General features: G+C 45.9%; 1 protein-coding gene across 1 annotated transcript in view; it reads left to right on the forward strand.

Annotated features, from left to right (window-relative positions):
* The window catches only part of ALPK3 (alpha kinase 3), a 48,622-nt gene extending 29,580 nt beyond the window's left edge, over window positions 1-19,042 (forward strand). Inside the window, exons 5-13 of the mRNA XM_063091901.1 lie at window positions 5,520-7,656; window positions 8,484-8,631; window positions 9,034-9,161; window positions 9,299-9,334; window positions 12,338-12,618; window positions 13,222-13,310; window positions 14,071-14,294; window positions 16,707-16,755; window positions 17,353-19,042. Coding sequence (XP_062947971.1) covers window positions 5,520-7,656; window positions 8,484-8,631; window positions 9,034-9,161; window positions 9,299-9,334; window positions 12,338-12,618; window positions 13,222-13,310; window positions 14,071-14,294; window positions 16,707-16,755; window positions 17,353-17,698 — 3,438 coding nt within the window. The 3' untranslated portion in view covers window positions 17,699-19,042. The remainder of the gene's footprint in view (window positions 1-5,519; window positions 7,657-8,483; window positions 8,632-9,033; window positions 9,162-9,298; window positions 9,335-12,337; window positions 12,619-13,221; window positions 13,311-14,070; window positions 14,295-16,706; window positions 16,756-17,352) is intronic.
* The last annotated feature ends 1,160 nt before the right edge of the window (window positions 19,043-20,202 follow it).

The raw sequence follows: 20,202 nt of genomic DNA on the forward strand, positions 1-20,202 counted from the left end.
ATTTATAGACTACTCTGTGTAACAGTAGAACACTCTTTTTTTTTTTTTCAGATGCATGTAAAACACTCACCAAAATAGATCACATCTAGGGTCATAAAACAAGTCATCAAATGTAAGATAATTGAAATCATACAAAGGATGTTCTCTGACCAAGATGGATTAGACTAGAAATCAATGACAGAAAGATAATAGGAATATCTCCAAACAGTTTTAAATTAAAGAACATACTCTTATGGGTCAAAGAGGAAGTCTTAAGGGCAATTGGAAAACATTTTGTATTGAATGAAAGTGAGAATACAACATACCAAAATTTTGGATGCTGCTAAATCAGTGCTTTGAAGAAAATTTATCACATTAAATGTTTATATTTGAAAAGAACAAAGGTCTAAAATCAACAATCTAAAGGCCAACGGTTCAGTTCCCCCTACTGGCCAGCTACTCAAAAAGGAACAACAACAACAAAAAGATCCAGAAACAAAACCAAAAATAAAATAAAATAAAATCAATAATCTAAACTCCTACCTTAGGAAACTAGAAAAGGAAGACCAAAATTAACCCAAAACAAGCAGAAGGAAGGAAATAAAGACAAAACCAGAAAACAATGAAATTGAGAGCAAAAAAACTATGAAGAAAATTAGTTAAACCCAAATCTGATTATTTGAGAAGATCAATAATATTGATAAACCTCTAGCAAGACTCAGGAAGAAAAAAAAGGGAGAGGACACAAAATACCAGTATTAAGAATGAAAGAAGGGGTATCACCACAGAACCCATGAACATTTAAAGGATTACTATGAAAAACTGCAAACAAATTCAACAATTTAGGTGAAATAGACAAATTCTTTAAAAACCACAAACTACCAAAACTCATGCAAAAAAGAAATAGATAATGTGAATAATCTTACAACTGTTAAATAAGTTGAATTTGTAATTAAAAATCTTTGAAAAAAGAAATCTTCAGGGAGAGACCATTTCACTACCCAGCAGTTAAAGATGATGAAATCAAGTATCAGCCTTGGGTCTGGGCTTCAGTGGAAAGACTCTACCCCATCCCTGTTAAGTTCCTGGCTTTATCCCCTGCTCCCCAAACCCAATGTTTCAGGGTCATGCCCCTTTAGAAATTTATAAGCCATGCTACACATCATTCAGTTGATCATTCCTATGAACCTATATACTTGGGGCCATGAAAGATGCAAAGGTAAATTAGACTAGATTCTTAATCTGAGAATTTATGAGGGAAGAGAGAATGACAAGATGGCAAAATTAAACCTACTAATAGTGTTTGTAGTGAAAAAACTTACATACAACCAGCTAGGTTCACTCTGCTCACACAATTTTTATTTTTTAAGAAATACTTGATATTCACTCTCAAATCTTTACACAATTCCAGATGCAGATGTACACACACACCCACACACCATAGCGTTGAGAGGGATCAGTGCTTGTAGAAGTGGACAGAAGAGTATTCGGTCATCTACCATATATTTATTGATCTCAAACTCTAACCCTGGGCCTGTGCTGGGCCTTCCTCAGAGGCTAAGAGTTCACAGATTATCAGGGGACACTTGCATGAAAAGAAATAAGTACCACACAGAATGAGGGTATAATGATGGGATTAGGTACATATGCTATGGGTGCATAGGGTAGGGAGCCACTAATTTTTTTTGAGGTTTAGGAGGGAACTGTGGAAGTCTTCAGAGAAGAGAAGAAATTTGAGTGAGTGCTTCAAAGATAAGGAGTCCCCCAGGTGGACAAGGAGAAAGGTGAGAATGTCCGGCAGGGAGAAGACACGTGAGTAGTTATAAAATAGCATGGTTGTCAGCACAGTAAATTAGTGCTGCGTGGAAGGACCCAAGAAATGAACCTTAGAAAGATAGATCTTGGGCCCTTGCTGAAGGACTGGCCTCATTTACTACACGAGTTTATTTCATTATTTATTTTCATTTTTAATTTTTGTTGATGTGTCACATGCACATGGTATAAAATTCAAAAAGTACAAAAAGTATATAAAGAATATTAAGTCTCCTACCATCCAGTTTCTCTTTCTGAAGTCAGTTGCCAAAGCTGGTTTCCTGGGCATCCTTCCAGAGCTATTTTCTTTGCATTTACAAATATGTATGTGTGTGCCTGTGTATTTTCCACACAAAGGTTGCATGCTACACTTCCTATTCTGCACCCAGCTTTTTTATTTGGATATTTATTTTATTTATTTGGAATATGGATGTACCATAATTGGATCAGTTCTGTACTGGTAGAATTTAGGTAAGTTCTAGTTTTTTGCTATTATAAATTAGGCTACAATGAATATCCTTCTATACAAGTCCATTTGTACATGAAATTATGTTTGTGGGATAAATTCCTGGGAATGTAATTGTTGGATCAAAGAGTATAGGTATTTTTAGTTTTAATAGATAATACTAAGTTGCTGTCCATAGAGGCTGTGCCGATGCCTGTTTCCTCTATCCTGGCCAACAGAAAATATTATTAAGCCTTTTGCTCTTTTAGGTTAGGACTTTTAGGCTTTATCCTGTAAGTGATGGTAAGCTACTGAGATGTTTTTAAGCAGGGGAGTTTCACAGTCAGATTTGTATTTCGGAGAGATAATTTGGGCTGCAGTGAGGACGAATTTAGCAGAGGCAAAGACTAGAGTCATGGATACCAATTAGGAGTTATTTACAGTTGTCCAGGCAAGACAGAATTGTTGGCAGCTTGGATTAGGTAGTTGGCAGTAGAGACAGAAGAGAATGAATATTGAGATAATGAGGAAATAGGTTCAATAGGACTGAGGGATTCATCAGGCTGGGGATAAGAAGGAGTGAAGGTAGCTTTAATCAAGTTCTACTTTGGTGAGCCTTGTGAACAGCAGCAGAGTTGTGTGCAAAATCAGCACTTTCTTTGTAAATTTATAGATCTAATGTATATATTAATATTTTCTAATTCTAGAATATCAAAAGTTAAATGAAGGTTCTAATATATTCCTAATTGCTGTTTGTTGGCTCCAACACATTTTTATCTGTTAGTATCTTACTGGTTGTCAGAGAAGTTGGAAGAGCATTTTTATAAAAACTCTTCAGTCACATTTACTCCCAATATTCACCAAACTCTTTAACTTTTTCCATATTCATACCATTCACTCAAAATTTCATATTTACTAAAGTAACTTTAATATTATACATATTATTAAGTCTTTCATTATGGGATCTGTTTGCTTTGATTTTGTTTGTGGTTCTGATATTTAGAAATACTTTTATGCAGTAATTTAATTTACAATTTTAATTTTATATAATACCATTAATTATTTTATTTGTTCAGTCAGTATCTTTTTTTTTTTTTTTTTTTTTTTTGAGGCTGGTTGGTTTGGGGATCTGAGCCCACAATCCTGGTGTTAACAACACTGCACTCTAACCAACTGAGCTAAAATATCTATTGATTTTTTTATAGTGAACAATGATAGAATGTTTCTACTCACTCCTCTCCTTTTCCCTGTTCATCTTCTTTCTCGTATTAGCCTACAGTTTTATTTCTAAGGGGCTATCTTTGTGTGGTTAAATATCCTATATTTCTGTTACTTGGTTTTTCAGCTTTGAGTAATGTCTTTGGTTCCTGGCTCTTACAGGTGACACAGCATTGTGTAAGGGTAAACTTACTCTATTTGTCATCTTCTTCCCCCTTCCACTATTGTGCTAGTTGTGTTGTTTCTGCACTTCAGAACATAAACATTGACATCTGATCTGCTACTCTAAACCCCACTGAGTTGCAGTCTTGGTTCTACAGTTACATGTTAATATATATGTTAATATAAGCTAAATACATTTAGTGCTTACCATCAATTCTTTTGCTGTCCTTTTCTTAATTATCTTTTGGTTGACTAAAGTTTTGTTTTCTGGTAGCTTCCTCATGCAGGGCTCATGGGAACAATATTCCTTAAGTCCTTGTATATCCGAAAACAATTTTCTCAGCTTAGTGATTTTCAGGAGGTTTCTTCAGGAGTGTATTTTTGCTGGTGTTGTCTGAGATCTGATGCCACCAGGCCATTCCACTGTCCTTGTGCTGTCTCCCTTGGACGTCTCCCCTACATCTTCTGCTTGGTTTCCCCCCAGTCCTCCATAGCCCTATAGCTCTTGTTGTATGTGAAGCTTATGGATTTATCACCTCAGCACTAGTCCTTTATCTACAGTAACTGTGCTTTTGCTGGCATATTCCAGACCTGCAGAACAGTTTTACTGCTCACCGGCTGAGCTGTTTCACTATTTATTTATTTTGTTTCACTATTTTATTTATTTATAGCTTTTGTTCCTCCTCAAGTTCCCAGTGTCTGCATCTGTCTGCTTTTGGCAGCGCTTACCCTTTTGTTTGTTTGTTTCTGAAACTGTAGTTTCTATTTGTCTCCTGTTCCACTAACAATAGAGTTTGCTTTGGTTTTTTTCTTGTTTATTTTGTTGGTTTTGATGATATGAGGAATAAAAGAGGCAAATTACTGTCTCATGCCACCATGTTTAGACAGGAAATCTTTAATTACTTTTACTTATTTATTTTTTTAAAAAAGACCGGTAAGAGGATCTTAACCCTTGACTTGGTGTTGTCAGCACCACGCTCTCCCAAGTGAGCTAACTGGCCGTCACTATATAGGGATCCGAACCCTTGGCCTTGGTGTCATCAGCACCACACTGTCCCAAGTGAGCCACAGGCTGGCCCTTAATTACTTTTAAATGAGTGGCATTACAGTATAACAGCAGAGAACATGGAATTTGGAGGTAGATACACCTCGTTTCTAATCTAAACACTGCCACTTACTTGATAATGGATAAATCACATCCTTTTCTTATCCATCATTGTTCTTATCTCTAAAATGGGGATAATTCTTATAAGGAGTAAGAAAGATAAAATGTGTAATATATAGGGGCCCAGCGTAGTGCTTTGCAAATCGTAGGTGTTCAAAAAGGTAACATTATACTGTTTCGTTGACTTCTTGGCATACGTGCCATTGGTAGTTACTTTAACCCTCTTTGTTGGGATGACATGATGTTATACCACTTACTCAATGTTGCTGGTGGGTGCTGTTATGGAGGCCATTATCAGGAGACCCTTTGGCATTCTCCACTTTGCTTATAATTCTATCTAGGGCAATTAGTGCCATAAGAGGACAGATCGATTGCTCTGGGAGCCCTGGAGAGAGGACACACCCAAATGGCAGGGGTAAGGGTTAGATAACCTATGAGAAGGATCTTTTAGGAAAGGCAGGATTTCTTCAGGGAGAGATGGTAAGAGCCAGAGCTGGACCTAGATATTGGACATTCCCTAGTCCAAATTCTGGGATCAGGGATTGGGGTGGGTGGTCATGGAGCTTTGGGGCTTTGTCATATGTCTGCCTCTCAACCCCCAGCAGGCCCAAGAAACCTGGTGGCAGGATTCTTATCAGAACAATTCTAGATGAGGTCAGAGGAGGCTGGGATGCCACACTGGAAAGAGATCCTAATGCACGTGTAATTAAGTCCTTGCTTTTGTCCATGTGTTCTCAGGTCCTGGAGTCCCAGGCCATATCAACCAGCAGCAGCTCTGACATAGCCTCTGTTGGTTGCAACACGTCAGGAAGTCGAGGTATCACTGAGCCCATGGATATGGGAACCCAGGAGGATGGAAGAACATCTGCTTACCAGAAAACTGGAGGCAAGAAGAATACACAGGCAGATGGAAAGATGCAGGCGGATGGGAGGACCAAGGGACATAGAACACAAACAGCCCAGAGGACACAGGCAGATAGGAAGACACAGGATGTTGTGACACAAGAAAGTGAGAGGCGACAGTCAGACAGGAGTTCACAGAAGGGTGTGGTCACACAGGGAAGAGCAAAGACACAGGTAGAAAGGACACAGGCAAATGAGAAGATACAGGAAGACAGGAAGGCACAGGCAGATGAGAGGACACAGGAAGACAGAAAGATACAGGAAGAAAAGGGGACACAGTCGGAGGGGAAAAAGCCAACAGCCATAAAAAGTCAGTCAGAGCAAGAGTCTGTAACCAGCCTCAGCCCACCATCCAGAGCCCCTGAACTACTACCTTTAGAGAGTCCTAGGTCTCCTCAGATTATGGAATGTTTTACACAGACCCCAGAAGGGTCTTGTGTCCCAGAAAAACCTGGTTTCATGCTCAGATCTATGAAGGCCGCAGTCACTACTTCCGGGAGCCATGAGGAAACTGTGCTGGGTCCCCTCTCAGAGAACCTTACGCTTCCAGCACAGTTGCCTCCTGAGGGGAAGTTGGAACAGGTGGGAGGAGAGAGATGTCAAAGGCCAGAGGGGTCAGGACCAATCAAGGTCAAGCTGGAGGAAAACCTGTTCCAGTGCCCCAAGGAGGAGCAGCAGTGGGGAGAAGTGCCGTGTATGGATCTGGGTGGCTGTCCTCCAGCTGGCCTGAGCCAGGAGGTGCCCATTATGCCCTCTCTTCCTGGGACTGGCCTGACCAATAGCCCACAGGAGGGGTTCCCCAGCACCCCGACTTCTCAAGACATGAGCATAGCTGCCTTCCTGCCCTCTGGGGACCAGGCCTTGCTGAGTTCTGTCCCCACACTGCACCTGGGGCCAGGGACCCCCACCCGGAGTCAACAACCAGAAACCAGTTTGGCCACCAGCAGTGAGGGGGCCTGCACACAGGTGCCAGATGTGGAGGGGAGGACTTCAGGCCCCCGGAGCTGTGACCCTGGCCTCATAGATTCCCTGAAGAACTACTTGCTTCTACTGCTAAAGCTATCCAGCACAGAGACGAGTGGAGTGGGGGCAGAGTCCCAGGCGGGGGCTGCCACTGGGGGACTAGAATCCTCGTCCATTCTGGTCCCTCCTGTGGAAGTGGCTGGGCTGAGTCCCCGGACGTCACGGCGCATCCTAGAGCGTGTGGAGAACAACCATCTGGTGCAGAGTGCACAGACCCTGCTGCTGAGCCCCTGTACCTCTCGCCGCCTCACTGGCCTCCTGGACCGTGAAGTGCAGGCTGGCTGTCGGGCCCTGGCTGCCACCCAGGGCTCCCGGGGCCCTGGTCCCAGCCCACTTACTGTCCCCGCCATCGTGGTAGGCGAGGAGGACCCTGGGCTAGCCTCAGAAGGGTCCAGTGAGGATGAGGGAGAGGTTTCCCTTGAGGGGCCTGGACTCCTGGGGGCCTCCCAGGAGGGCAGCTTGGGAAGGACTCTTGGGGAGGAAAGTAGGCAGGCAGCCTCTGGGCAAGGACAGCTCTTTTCAGAGAGCAGAGCCCAGGAACCCTCCCAAGAGGAGGAACCCTCCCCAGGGGGGGCTCTGACAGGTCTCCCTGCAGCTACGCCTGAGGAACTGGCTCTGGGGGCCCGGAGGAAGAGATTTCTCCCTAAAGTCAGAGCAGCAGGAGACGGGGAGGCAACCAAGCCTGAAGAAAGGGAGAGCCCCACGGTTTCCCCCCGCGAGCCCAGGAAGAGCCTGGTACCCGGATCCCCAGGGACTCCAGGGCGAGAGAGACGCTCCCCTACCCAGGGCAGAAAGGTGGGCATGCTGGAGGTGCCACGGGCAGAGGAGCCAGTGGCAGAAGACCTGGGATCCAGCCCCAAGGCCAGTGGTCTGGATGCAGAGCTGGCTCTGGATGAAGGCAAGGAGGAAGCTCTGGCTAAGCCCAGGAAAGCCAAAGACCTGCTAAAAGGTGAGCAGTGGGGAGGGGAGAGGCTGCCGAGAAGCCACAGAAAGCGTTGCTGCTGCTGCTGCCACCAGCACCACCCTTCTAGGGATAACACAGCCCTATGAGGGATTTACAAATTACCTTTATAAAGGTATTCTTATTTCATGATCTATCTCACAGGCTTTGGAATCAGAAAGGCCTGGTTCTGGTCTTGGCTCTGCCACCCTGTAAGGTGGGGAGGAGAATACTACCCACTTTGTAACATTGTGAGGGTTTAATGGGATAGAATAAATCAAATACCTAGCACAGGGCCTGGCTTCAATAGCATTCCAGCTCTGTCATCATCATCCCCATAGTCCCCTCTTTACTAACTTGTCCCGTGATTACAGAGTGGTGGGGACAGGATTGAAATGCAGATTTCTGGAGTTACGGGCCTATGAAGTTCCTCTCTTGCTGCTGCTATGTCCTCAACCGTGATGACCTCCATGGCCTGGAGTGGGGGTGTAGTAAAAGGTTTTTTTCTAGCTAAAATATGTGCTTTGGGGGCTGGCCAGTTAGCTCAGTTGATTAGAGCATGGTGCTGATAACACCAAGGTCCAGGGTTCAATCCCTGAACCAGCCAGCTGCCAAAAATAAAAATAAAAAGTGTGCTTTGGGGGTCAGGGCAGAAACCTGAGATACAGGTGGGAGGCAGCTGGGAGCTATGCAGTGGTAGGTCTGTGTACAGACTTGAATCCTGTTTTCCCTCAGCCTGTTCCACCAAGGACACCCAGGGAAGCAAGGGTTTGACCAGAGAGGGCACAGATGGAGGGGAAATGGCTTCTCCCTCTTACCTGGGCCCCTGCTCTCAGCCCCGCAGGTAATCCGAAAGATTCGTGTGGAGCAGTTTCCCGATGCCTCGGGTAGCCTGAAGCTCTGGTGTCAGTTTTTCAACATTCTCAGTGACTCAGTTTTGACATGGTCCAAGGATCAGCACCCAGTGGGAGAGGTGGGCAGGAGGTAAGCCAGCTGGGTACAGCCTCCACGTGACCTGGCTCCCTAATTACTATAATAATGTTAGGCATTGTCCCAGCATTTTGAATCTATCACCTCATGTAATCCTTACAATAACCCTATAAGGAAGATTCTATTATTCCCATAGTAGAGATGAGAAAATTGAAGCTCAGAGGTCTTTAAGTCACTTGCCCAAAGTCACACAGCTAGTAAGTGGCAGGACTGCAAACCAGACCTGCGTGATCCAGGACCAGCTCTTGACCATGGAGCCTCTCACCGCCTCCCTAGAGCTCTAAGAGCCTGGGTTCACAGCAGCCTCTGAGAGTGGGGTCTAAGGACCCTTAGGACTGCAGTTTGGCCCTGTGCCATGATGATGGCCCTCATGAGAAGTGTCTCCACTCTCTGCAGTGCAGGGGATGAGGGGCCAGCGGCCTTGGCCATCGTGCAGGCATCCCCCATAGACTGCGGCATGTATCGATGCACCATCCACAACGAGCATGGCTCAGCCTCCACTGACTTCTGCCTCAGCCCCGAGGGTGAGTGTACACTCCTGCCTGGGGTCTCTGCCTAGCCTGGCTCCTGAGGGGTGGACAGCAGTCATCTTTGCAGAGTTGGCACTCTCTGAGCAGACCAGCCTGAAGACAGCTCCTTTTTCTTCTTTTTCTCCACATAGTGTTGTCAGGATTCATCTCCAGAGAAGAAGGTGAAGGTATGGTGCTCTGTGGGGGAGGAGGGTCTGGAAGATGTAGGGTCTTCAGCCCTACCCCTACCATCTGCAGGGATGACCTTCTTTAAGGGCTTGGCATCTGTCCCAAATCCACAAACTGCTCCCCTTTGCCTTTTAGTTTAGGAGATGGCTTGGGGAGGTTGATGGAAGAGGACTGCTGTTTCAGAAGACTGTGGGGCAAGAAGTGGCGGAGGGGGCCATTCCATAAGGAGTTAATTGATCAATTAGTCAATTGAGACCTTGATCAAGGGCAGCACTGGCCACCTGGCATGTTCTATCCTGTCAGCTACCTACTCAGAGTTTCTCACAGTGGTCTGTGGACCATTAGATTTGGACAGGGAGCCTGCTAAAAATGCAGTTTCTTAGCCCCTACTGCAGACATCCTTAATGTCTAGGAAGGACCTAAGAACATTGTATTTTCAGCAGGCTCCCTGAGTTTGATAAGCATTTTAAAAGCTCATATATTAGGGAAAGGGTCTGTACTGCTCCTGCAGGAGACATGCTAAGGCTTGGAACTGTGAAGGCAGCCAGTGATGGAAAGACTTCTAGAGCTTCATTTGCTAACAAATGCATTAATTCTTTCATTCATTCACCCATTCATCCAACCGTTTTTTTAGTTATCAAAATTTAATCTATATCAAATATAACCTCACACCTAAAAACTTAAAACTAATTCTTTAATATCTTTAATTTCAGATTTCCCCAACTGTCTCATATGTGTTGGTTTATTTGAATCATGCATTGCTTTTGGCTGATGTATCTCTTAAGTCTCTCTTTATATACAACAGTTCCTCCTCCCTCATTTGTTTTCTCTCCTTGCTGTTTACTTGTTGAAGTCACTTGATGTGTAGAATGTCTTACATTCTGGATTTTGTTGATTATATCTCCATTTAACATGTTCCTCCATACGTGTGCTTTCTGTAAATGGGTCATTAGATTGATGGGTTTGGTCAAATGTCGGTGTGATTTTTTTTCTTTTTTCTTTTTGGCAAGAATAATTCACAGGTGTGCTGTGTATTTCCTTTTGCATCTTATCCAGAGGCACATAATATCGGATTGTTTCACTTTTAGTAATGTTAGATTGGTCATTAGGTTCATTCAGATATTACCTGCATGATCCATCTCTTGTTAAAGTTAAAAAACTGTCTGGTTCAATCTCTGTTGTTATCTCTGGGTTTTAGCAGTCACTGATTATTGCCTAAATCCATTATTTCATTAGGAGATGCAACACGGAGATATTTTAATTTTATCATTTCTTCTTCGTTCATTAGATGAAATTTTTCTGTAAAGAAGAAATGATTATTTGGTTACCCTGATACATATAGGTCCAACAGAAATGAAGGTTAAATACTTGCTTTTCCCCTTTACTTACTAGATTTCAGAATAATGACTTGGTTCCTGTATTCATCTGTTTCTGTTGCTTATAACAAAATACATGAAACTGGGTAATTTGTAAGAAAATGAAATTTATTGCTCACAGTTTCAGAGGCTGAGAAGTCCAAAGTCCAGGGAACAGAGCTGGTGAAGGCCTTGGTGGCGACAGTGACCCAGGGGTCTCACAGGGCAGAAAATGGTGGAGCAGAGAGAGACTAACCTCTCACATGCTCTTCTTTTAAAGCCCTCAGAAACATGCTCATGACCCCCATTTTTAATCCATTCACTATCACCTGGTTCTATAATCTAATCACCTCTTCAAGGCCCCACCTTTCAATTATCATAATAGGATTTCCCACCCTCAACAGTTACAGTGGGAATTAAGCTTCTTATATATGAACTTTGGGGACATAATTCAGTCAATCCACAGCAGTACCCTAGCATCCTCCAAAGGTGACCAATGAGGTTTGTTTTTTGTGGGGGAGGAGGGATTGGGTTACCATCAAGAACACATGGATTTTTAATATATTTGGTATGTTCCATACGTTGCAGTAATTATTCTCTTTGTTGCTAAGATTGTCTCATTTTGGGCCAGTAGGAGTCCCTTCATGTTTGTTCCTGTGTCCTATTGACTAGTCTCCAATAGTTTTTGTTAGCTTCCTTGCTTTCTGGTCTCACAAGATGCTTCAGGTCCATCCTGTATACTTCCTGCCTGGAACTGGAATCAGCTGTTTCTTCAGGGAGCTCTGGTTCCTATTAGTGGGAAATTGTATTTAGTGATCACAATTTGAGCAGTAGGATTACTCACTGCTACTAGATTGGTCCTGTGAACTTTTTGTTTCAGTCAAATGTGTTGGTTGAGATGGAGTCATTTATTCATTTGATCAAAACACCTAATTCTAAAACAAAGTGAGTCTGTATTCTGTATTGATTGCTTCTGCCAGAGAAAATCCCTGACTTCCATGGACACTTGTAGAGCACTTAGTATGTGATGAGAACCACATGAGCACTGTTAAATGACAGGGGTTGAATAAGAAACAGTTTCTGCCCCAAGGAACTCACAGTCTGGTATAGGACTCGAGGTATACACCCAAAGAGCAGTCATGAGCACATCAGGTTAGCAGGATGGGAGACTGTTCTGGTCTTTTCCTTACCTATGGACCCCACATTGGTCAGGCAGGAGCTTCTTTTATTTATTTATCTATTTATATTAATATCATTTTTTTACATTCTATGATGTTGTTGCAGAGCAGTTGAGAGGGAGAGGGAGAGCGGAAAGGGGAATGAAATGGCGTGGAAGAAGGAGGAAGAAGGAGGGGCAGGATTGAGGCCTGTTGCACCCCCCTTATTCCCACAGAAGAGAACAGGGGGCTCCCAGTGGTGGCTTGGTCATTGCTGGGCTGGGTGCAGATGTCAGGGGTGTGTGGCAAAAGCCCTCACCCACCCCAACACCCCAGCCTAGGAACCCAGGGACCTTCTTGCTGAGGCTCGGTGGTCGTCACTGGGCTGGTTATTGGTGTCAGGGGGGCATGGCCAAGGCCCTTTGCCCCCCACTGTCCCAGCTCCAGGCAGAAGCTTCTTGTTTTCCACATTTCTTCTGTTTTCCTTCAGTTGGAGAAGAGATTGAGATGACCCCCATGGTGTTTGCTAAGGGTCTGGCTGACTCTGGCTGCTGGGGGGACAAGCTCTTTGGGCGACTGGTGAGTGAGGAACTTCGAGGGGGTGCACATGGGTGTGGCCTTCGGAAGGCCTCTCAGGCCAAGGTCATCTACGGGCTGGAACCCATCTTCGAGTCGGGCCGCACATGCATCATCAAAGTGTCCAGCCTGCTTGTTTTTGGGCCCAGCAGTGAGACTTCTCTCCTGGGCAGAAACTACGATGTCACCATCCAGGTAATATGTCCCATCCTCATGGCCCATCCCTTTACTTTCTACCACCTTCCTTTCCCACCCTGGATCCTTTTAGGAAACCCAATATGAGGCAATATCAATCTCAACCAGGTGAGGCTCCTAAGAGACCTTGAGAACCCAAGGTGTAGCCCAGAATCCAGACACTTGGCCCCAGAGAACTTAAGAGCTTTAAAACCACTTGGGCCATAGTTTTCAAGCTATTTTTGCTGCAGGAACCTTTCCCCTTGCCTCAGACATAATCTTTCATGGAAGCCTTGTTTGTATGTCATGTGGGTAGAGTGGTTAGTCTTCCCTGCTCTCCACAGAACGGCTCTGCGGCAATGCCACCTATCATTAGGGCTCCAAGAAACACAGTTTGGAAACCACTTTGAAAACTTCAGTTTGAAAAGAAGTCCAGAGCACCTTGTTATATAAATAAGAAAAGTGAGGCATGGAGTAAGGAGCAAGAAGCAGTGAGCCCCACTCCCTCAGGGCTGGAATCCTCTCTGTAGTCCCCTAGCAGGTGCCATGCCCACTTAGACTTAGGCACGGTAGAGAACTGGGGAGCTTCCTTGCTGATCAGATTTAGTTCCCTCTAATCCACAGGGGTGCAAGATCCAGAACATGAGTCGGGAGTACTGCAAAATCTTTGCAGCTGAAGCCCGGGCCGCACCTGGCTTTGGAGAGGTGCCCGAGTAAGTCTACTGGGAGGGAGATGTGCAGTGTGAAGAATTGTTGCCTCGAACTTCTGCAAAGACGGTGATTTCACAGCCTCCCAGGGGCATCCTGAGATGGCTCAAAGTTAACCCCACAAAATACAGAAATAAAGACCTCAAGATTCACTCCCTACTTTAGAAAAGTTTGAGCTCTGGTCATGAGTCTCCTCCCACCCACCTTAATTTCCTACCCTTTAGCCCAGATGTTACTGATTACAGAGTTTGGGCACAGTAGATTCTGGGTCTCTGTGAAAGTGATAGGGTAGGCAAACTGGTCAGGACTCTTCTGTGGTAGGCAGGAAGGGCCAGTGTGGATTTTCTTAGGGGTCATCCATAAATGGTAATTGTTTCCATTCTGAGACTTGAACTCTAACTCCTGCATATCTGGGGTCTGACTGGCATCGAGCCACAATCTGGTTGAATCCTCTTTAGAGGTGTTCCTTTCAATTTGACACATACTGGCCTAACCCAAGCACAGAGTCTGCCTGGGGCAACAGCAGGGTTTGCTTGCAGTCCCACTGTCCACAGAGAATGGACAGGACTCTGAATCCAATGGCCTCCATTTCCTTTCCTGAACTCAGGATGGAGCTGTCCTCCCTTGCTATCCTTCAGGCTCAGAGCTTAGAATTCCATTCTTGGAAGGGCCCTTCTTTTAGATCCAAGAATGTAGAATTGGGTTGGAGGGGGAAACTCTCGGGGGCCATACTTCCTGCTCACTGCAGGGTGAAACTATGTTTAGGATTATCCCACTGTATCTGATCTACCGGCCTGCAAACAATATCCCATATGCTACCCTGGAGGAGGACCTGAGCAAGCCCCTGGAGTCTTACTGTTCCCGGGAATGGGGCTGTGCTGGGGCTCCAACAGCATCTAGCAGCTCTGAGGCCATACAGAAATGCCAGACCTTCCAGCACTGGCTGTATCAATGGACAAATGGCAGCTTCCTTGTCACAGATTTGGCAGGTATGAGGGTGTGACAAGTGTGCATGTGCATGGGTATGAAAGCATGCAGAAGAACCATAGTGTTTGTTTGATAGTTTACAAAGCACTTCGTATTTATTCTCCTTTGCTTTTCACAATAATCTTGTAAAGTAAATTGGACAGGGACCATTTTGCATGCAACCCTAACACACACCAGGGCCTAATGTAGCCCAGTCTATAATTGCAGTTGCACTTAAAGGCGTGCAGTCCAGGCTTAAAATTAAAAAGGAATTTATTTCAAAGAACATTAAATGGGATCTAATTCAAAACCCACAACCACCCTTTTCAAAATCTCTCTTCTCTCTTCCCTGCAGCTTTGCTTTAGACTTTCTCACTCTTCAGATCTCCCAAACTCTCTTTTCCATCCTAGCACAAGTACCTTTACTGTTGCTCCTCCTCCGTCCTTGTTTGCTCTTTGTTACATTGTCTTAGTCCATTGGGTGTTGTGATACAGAATGCTTGAGGCTGGGTAATTTATAAAGAGGTTTATTCAGCCACAATTCTGGTGGATGAAAAGTTGAAGATTGGGCAGATGCATCTGGTGAGGACCTCATGCTGCTTCAACTTGTGGTGGAAAGTGGAAGCAGAGCAGGTGTGTGCAAAGAGATTAGAAGGCAAGAGAGGAAGCAAGAGAGAAACCAAGGAAGCTAGGCTAACATTTTTAACAACACGTTTTCCGAGGAATTAATCTATTCCTTTGAGAGTGAGAACTCACTCACCCCCTCAGGTGGGCATTAATCTATTCATGAGGGATCCACCTCCATGACCCAAACACCTTCCACTAGACCCCACCTCCCCACACTGCCACATTGGGTATCAGAACTCAACATGAGTTTTGGTGGGGACAAACCACATCCAAACGATAGCATATCTGTGAAACTGCAGGTAAGTGGGGGACTACTATATTACCCCATACACTGGGGGGAGGGAGAGCTAGGTAACATATTAAGCCATTGTCATTCGGTCTATTTATTAATGCGTGAATTCATGCTTCTGTCCTTCCATCTAACTGTTACTAAATATTGGGAAGATTAAAAGGTGAATTAGGAATAGTCATTGTCCTCAGGAAGCTGTGATAAGTAGACCAATTTCTACCATGAAATGATAATACTTTGGAGTGAAAGAAATTTAAGTCTAGGCCCCATTGTTTCCTAGCTGAGTCTCTGTTTTACAGAGAAGAAAATTGAAGGTTAGACAGATTAGATCATTTAATCTTTTTGAGCTTCAGTTTCCTTTCCTTCTCTAGGAATAATATCTTCCCTACCTATCTCTCAGACTTGTTATGAGGACTAAATGAGACTATATTTTTGAGACTATATTTTTGAAAGCCTTCTGCAAACTAAAATTCTGTGCAAGTGTGAAGGATCATCATTACTATAACAAAGATGGAATGTGATTACTGCTGAAAGAGAAATGACAAAGAAATTAATATTTCTTGCATAACTACTGTGTTTCAGACACCAAGTTAGAGTCCTACACATTTTGTGATCTTCTCAATACCCTGGTAAAACAGGCATTATCCCCACTTTTACAGTTAGAGATATTCAGTGATTGCCAGGTTCACACAGCTAAGAAGAGATAGAGCTGAAGTATAAATCCAGGTCTGTCTGATTCTAAAGCTCACGTTTATTCTACTCTATCATATGATGGTATTGAACCCTGTCTGTGACAGGCAAGTTCCTAGAAAAATGCTCTGGACAGTTTGAAAATGGTGAAAGAGAATCACAAACTTAATGCATGAATGCTGAGATACTTGGGTGGACTGACCAGGGTGGAAAAAATTTTCCTCTATCACCATTTTGCCTGGCTCTGTCTTCCAAGGCTGTCTTAACCTGGAAGACCATCTTGGCTTCTTGAGGTACTCGGATGCTGCCTTTATGAGTAGTGTAGAGCTGGTCTTATCCAGTGTTACATCTCTGCTGGTCCACCCCTGATTTATTGTCACATTCTTATCTGCTTTCCTTTGCCCAGATATACTACTAATCTGTTTAGAGGAAGAAGAAGGTTTTAGTTCAAAGCCAGAGGCCAGTCCAGTGTGTGACCTGGTCTGCATAGCTGGAAGAGTTTCGGCTCTAGGAGTCAGAAAAACTGAACTTTTACTTTGACTCACAGTGGCCATTGCACATAGTCAGTGCTCAACTATTGAATGAGTATGACTTTGCTCAAGTCATTTAACTCTGAGCCTATCTCCTCACATGTAAAAAGGGAATATTATTTACTACTACTAATATAGAGATCTATCTGCACACCACCTGTGAGACAGGTGGGGGTGCCTGAAGATGTGCCTTTGCTGACACCGGGGAAGTTCCTGCCTGAGGTGATGTCCATGCTGGAGACAAGGGGACCCAGAACCAGCACAGACTGGCATCAGCCCCCAACTTTCTTTCTTTTCAGGGGTTGACTGGAAGATGACTGATGTGCGGATTGCTACCAAACTGCGAGGGTGAGTGATTCTTGGTGACAGAATGCCCTCTGAGAGTCTTCGCAGGGTATAAAATGTCCTAAGTACTGGTTCTCCATGCCAGAGGTGATGGGCCTGGTACCAAATGGTCCCAGTTGCACCCATGCCCACGTGGTAACATCCTGGGACCACTGATCCCCACCCACTGTGGTCTTGACCCCCTGGTCTGGACTGACAGCTGTTATTGATGCCCATACATAGAGTCCCCTGCAATTCTGGGCTCTCAGTTCCTCTGCTTCCTTCTCACTTGAGAATGCTCATCAACATGCAGGTGAGCAAGGAAGGACCCTGTGGTTCAGTGCTGACCTTGAGTCTGTTCCAATTTATATGAAAAAGGTGAACCATCCTCATATCAATTAATGTCCTACCTGATGAATTCCATGTGTCAGGGTGTAATGAAGCCACAGTTTTAAAATTGAGTTTTGGATGCTGCCACCTGAGGAAGCACCCAGGGGAGACTCCCCACCATGCCCAGATAGGGCATGCATGACACCCTTACAATGGCTATCCCAAAGTCAGGCCCCCAGGGGACTCTCACTCTGGTGGGCCTCCCACTCAGCTCTTACTGTTTGGCTGCAGATACCAAGGCCTGAAGGAGAGCTGTTTCCCTGCCCTGCTGGACCAGTTTGCCTCCTCCCACCAGTGCAACGCCTATTGTGAGATGCTGGGGCTAAAGCCCCTCAAGGGCCCTGAGGCTGCCCACCCCCAAGCCAAGGCCAAAGGCTCCAAGAGTCCATCTGCTGGCAGGAAGGGACCCCATCTGAGTCCTCAGCCCCAGAAGAAAGGCCTCCCTAGTCCTCAGGGTACCCGGAAAAGTGCCCCAAACTCCAAGGCCACCCCTCAGGCCTCGGAGACAGTCGCTGTGCAGTTATTGGGACAGCCTCCCACCCAAGAGCGGGGCTCCAAGGCCCAGGGTATGCGGTAGCCCCAACAGGAGCTGGGGGCTTCCACTCAGCAGCAGACCAACAAGGAAGCAACTTGAACCGGATGGAGACTTCCCCAATATGGAACTAACCGGAGAAGGTGCACTGAGGAGGCACCACTTTGGGACCTCTCTGAGCAGCCTGTCGTCAATCAGCTCCTCATCAGATGGCGCTGGTGCATGGCACTCATCCCACTGGCCTCTTCTGGTGCCATCATCACCCAGGGTTCCCAGGCCTCCAGCAGGCCCCACTTCCAAGCACCTGGCAGCCTAGGCCCTCCTTGAAGTTTACACTCGCCACTGCTGGAGGCTCCCCTGAGTCCTCTGCGTGAATTCTGTACCCTGACCCCTTGCCCCAGCCAAACCCTGCAGCAAATGTACTCTGGGGGCATCAGGCCAACATTTACCTGCTTGCCTGTGCTTGGCCCTGATCTCTCCCTGTCCTCAGGGCACCAGACTTTCTCTGCTGGATCTGGCCTGGTGACTCTCAGGGTGTCTTCTCCTTCCAGCTACTTTGCCTCATTCATCCCAGCTTATCCTGCAACTAACCTGTCTCTGAGCCCAGATGGGTTTCAGGGCCCTTCCAGAGGCTGTCATGTCCTTGTGCAGTGGTCTTTGATGTTGTGTGTTTATGCTCTCCCTTCCCCCTCACTCAGGCACTTCTTTGCCTGCTTCCCATGCTCCCTTGCCATCCCCCGAGACCCCATCCCTGGCTTTGAGCCCAGTTGCAGCCTGCTCCCTGCCCTTCACTGACTTTTTGCTTGTCCCTTAGCCCAGAGGCTCTCCTAGTCCTCACCCTACACCCTGCCCATCAATACTCAGGTGAGGAGCAGATCCTCTGGCCTCTCACTCCACCCCAGTACACTCATCCCCTACTTCTCCCAGGCTCTTTGCTCATGAGGTGAGAGCTGGCATAAGGGTTGTGTGAGCAACTATAGCCAGAGGGAGGGTGTTGACTTAGAGGGAGCTTGTGCTCATACTGAAAGGAATTGGGGTCACAGTGAATTTCACATCCCTTTTCAACCAGGGATGGAGGGCTGGGACTCTTCCCCATGAGGGAGTACATATGGGTGTTCTAGGGAGGATGCAACCCATCCACGCACTTGAGTGGGGAGGTGTCTCTGTGCCTGGGAATTGGGATCCTTGCCCCCACCCATTTGCTCTTGATCCTGGGGCTCCAGCTCAGGCCCTCATGTATGGGCTCCCAAGGACTTTCTGTGCTAGGCCCAGCACCCTGAGTCCTTCCTGAACATCCCTTTTTGAAGATGGAGGCAGGGTAGGTCTGGTACTAGCCTGCTCCCCTTGGAATGCAATAAAGGCAGCAACTGTGTATACTGCTTGCCCTCATCTGGTGTGGTTGTAGGTATGTGGAGTCAGGGTCCTCTTTCCCCAGCCAGACTCTCAGAGGGTATCCTATAGTCCCTGGGCCACTGGAAAAATGAATCTATATTTTGGCTCCTGGACTGAAGTACAGTCTCAGCCTTCTGTGGCCACAGATAGACAATTTGTGCTTTTGCACAACTGAGCTGAGAGCTTGTGTACCTTAGCAGGGTATCTGGGAACTTACGCCTTTGGAATGAATGGCTCCTTCACATGGAAGAGGAACACAAAGGAAGGAACCCAGGGAGGAAGAACAGAGCTGGGGACTCTGCAGAAACTTTCTGTGTCTCTAGCTGCCTCCACTGCAGCAAGACCAGCCCAGGAGACAACTGGTGTCTGCCTCTCAGCTACTCACCGCTTCCTGCTTCTCAAGCTGCAGAGAAGTTTCTCATTCCCAACCCCATCCCACCCTGGGGCCTTCCCTTACCTGACATTTCTTCCCCTCTCTTTTGACATTTCTGACTTCTCTACCTCCTCTTGAGCTCAGGTGACTCCCCACTTTTTCCTCTTGCTCCAGTGTGCCCCCAACTCTCCCATCCTGCATATCCAGATTACTTTGGTAAAATGAGAATTGGAGTATTGTTCATTTATTCATTCACCCATTCACTCAGCAGACATTTTCTGAGCACCTACTTTATGCCAGACCCTGGTCTAGCAGCTGTTGGGAGGCAAAGATGTATGAGGCGGTCTCAGGAGAGACTGTCTATCTGCTAGGATTCTTGGGTTTTGGGCAACAGAAACTAACTTGGACCAACTTAAGCAAGGAAAAGTGTTCATGGGAAGGATATTGGGGTAGCTCACAGAACCAAAAGAATAGCAGAACAATTAGCCTTGGGAAGGGCGATAGCCAGTGTAGTTCCAGGGCTGGCCTCCTAGGAGCTACTGTAGCTGGAAGATCAGCACCAACTTGCCGTTGGTTCCAGGGGGTCTCCCTCCACTCAAGATTCAAATTCCAGTTAAGAGAATCTGGCTGGAGGTCAGGGCCTTGTAGAGTTGGGGAGAGGCAGTTTTCCAAAGATGGGGCTTCTTGCCAGAATAATGGTGGAGAGTCATAGGGTAAAAGGGATTTGGTAGGAAAAACCAGAAGATACTTCCTGACATGTGCACAGGCATGCATATGTGTGCAC

The sequence above is a fragment of the Cynocephalus volans genome, chromosome 3 (assembly GCF_027409185.1).
Source record: "Cynocephalus volans isolate mCynVol1 chromosome 3, mCynVol1.pri, whole genome shotgun sequence".
Lineage (NCBI taxonomy): Eukaryota > Metazoa > Chordata > Mammalia > Dermoptera > Cynocephalidae > Cynocephalus > Cynocephalus volans.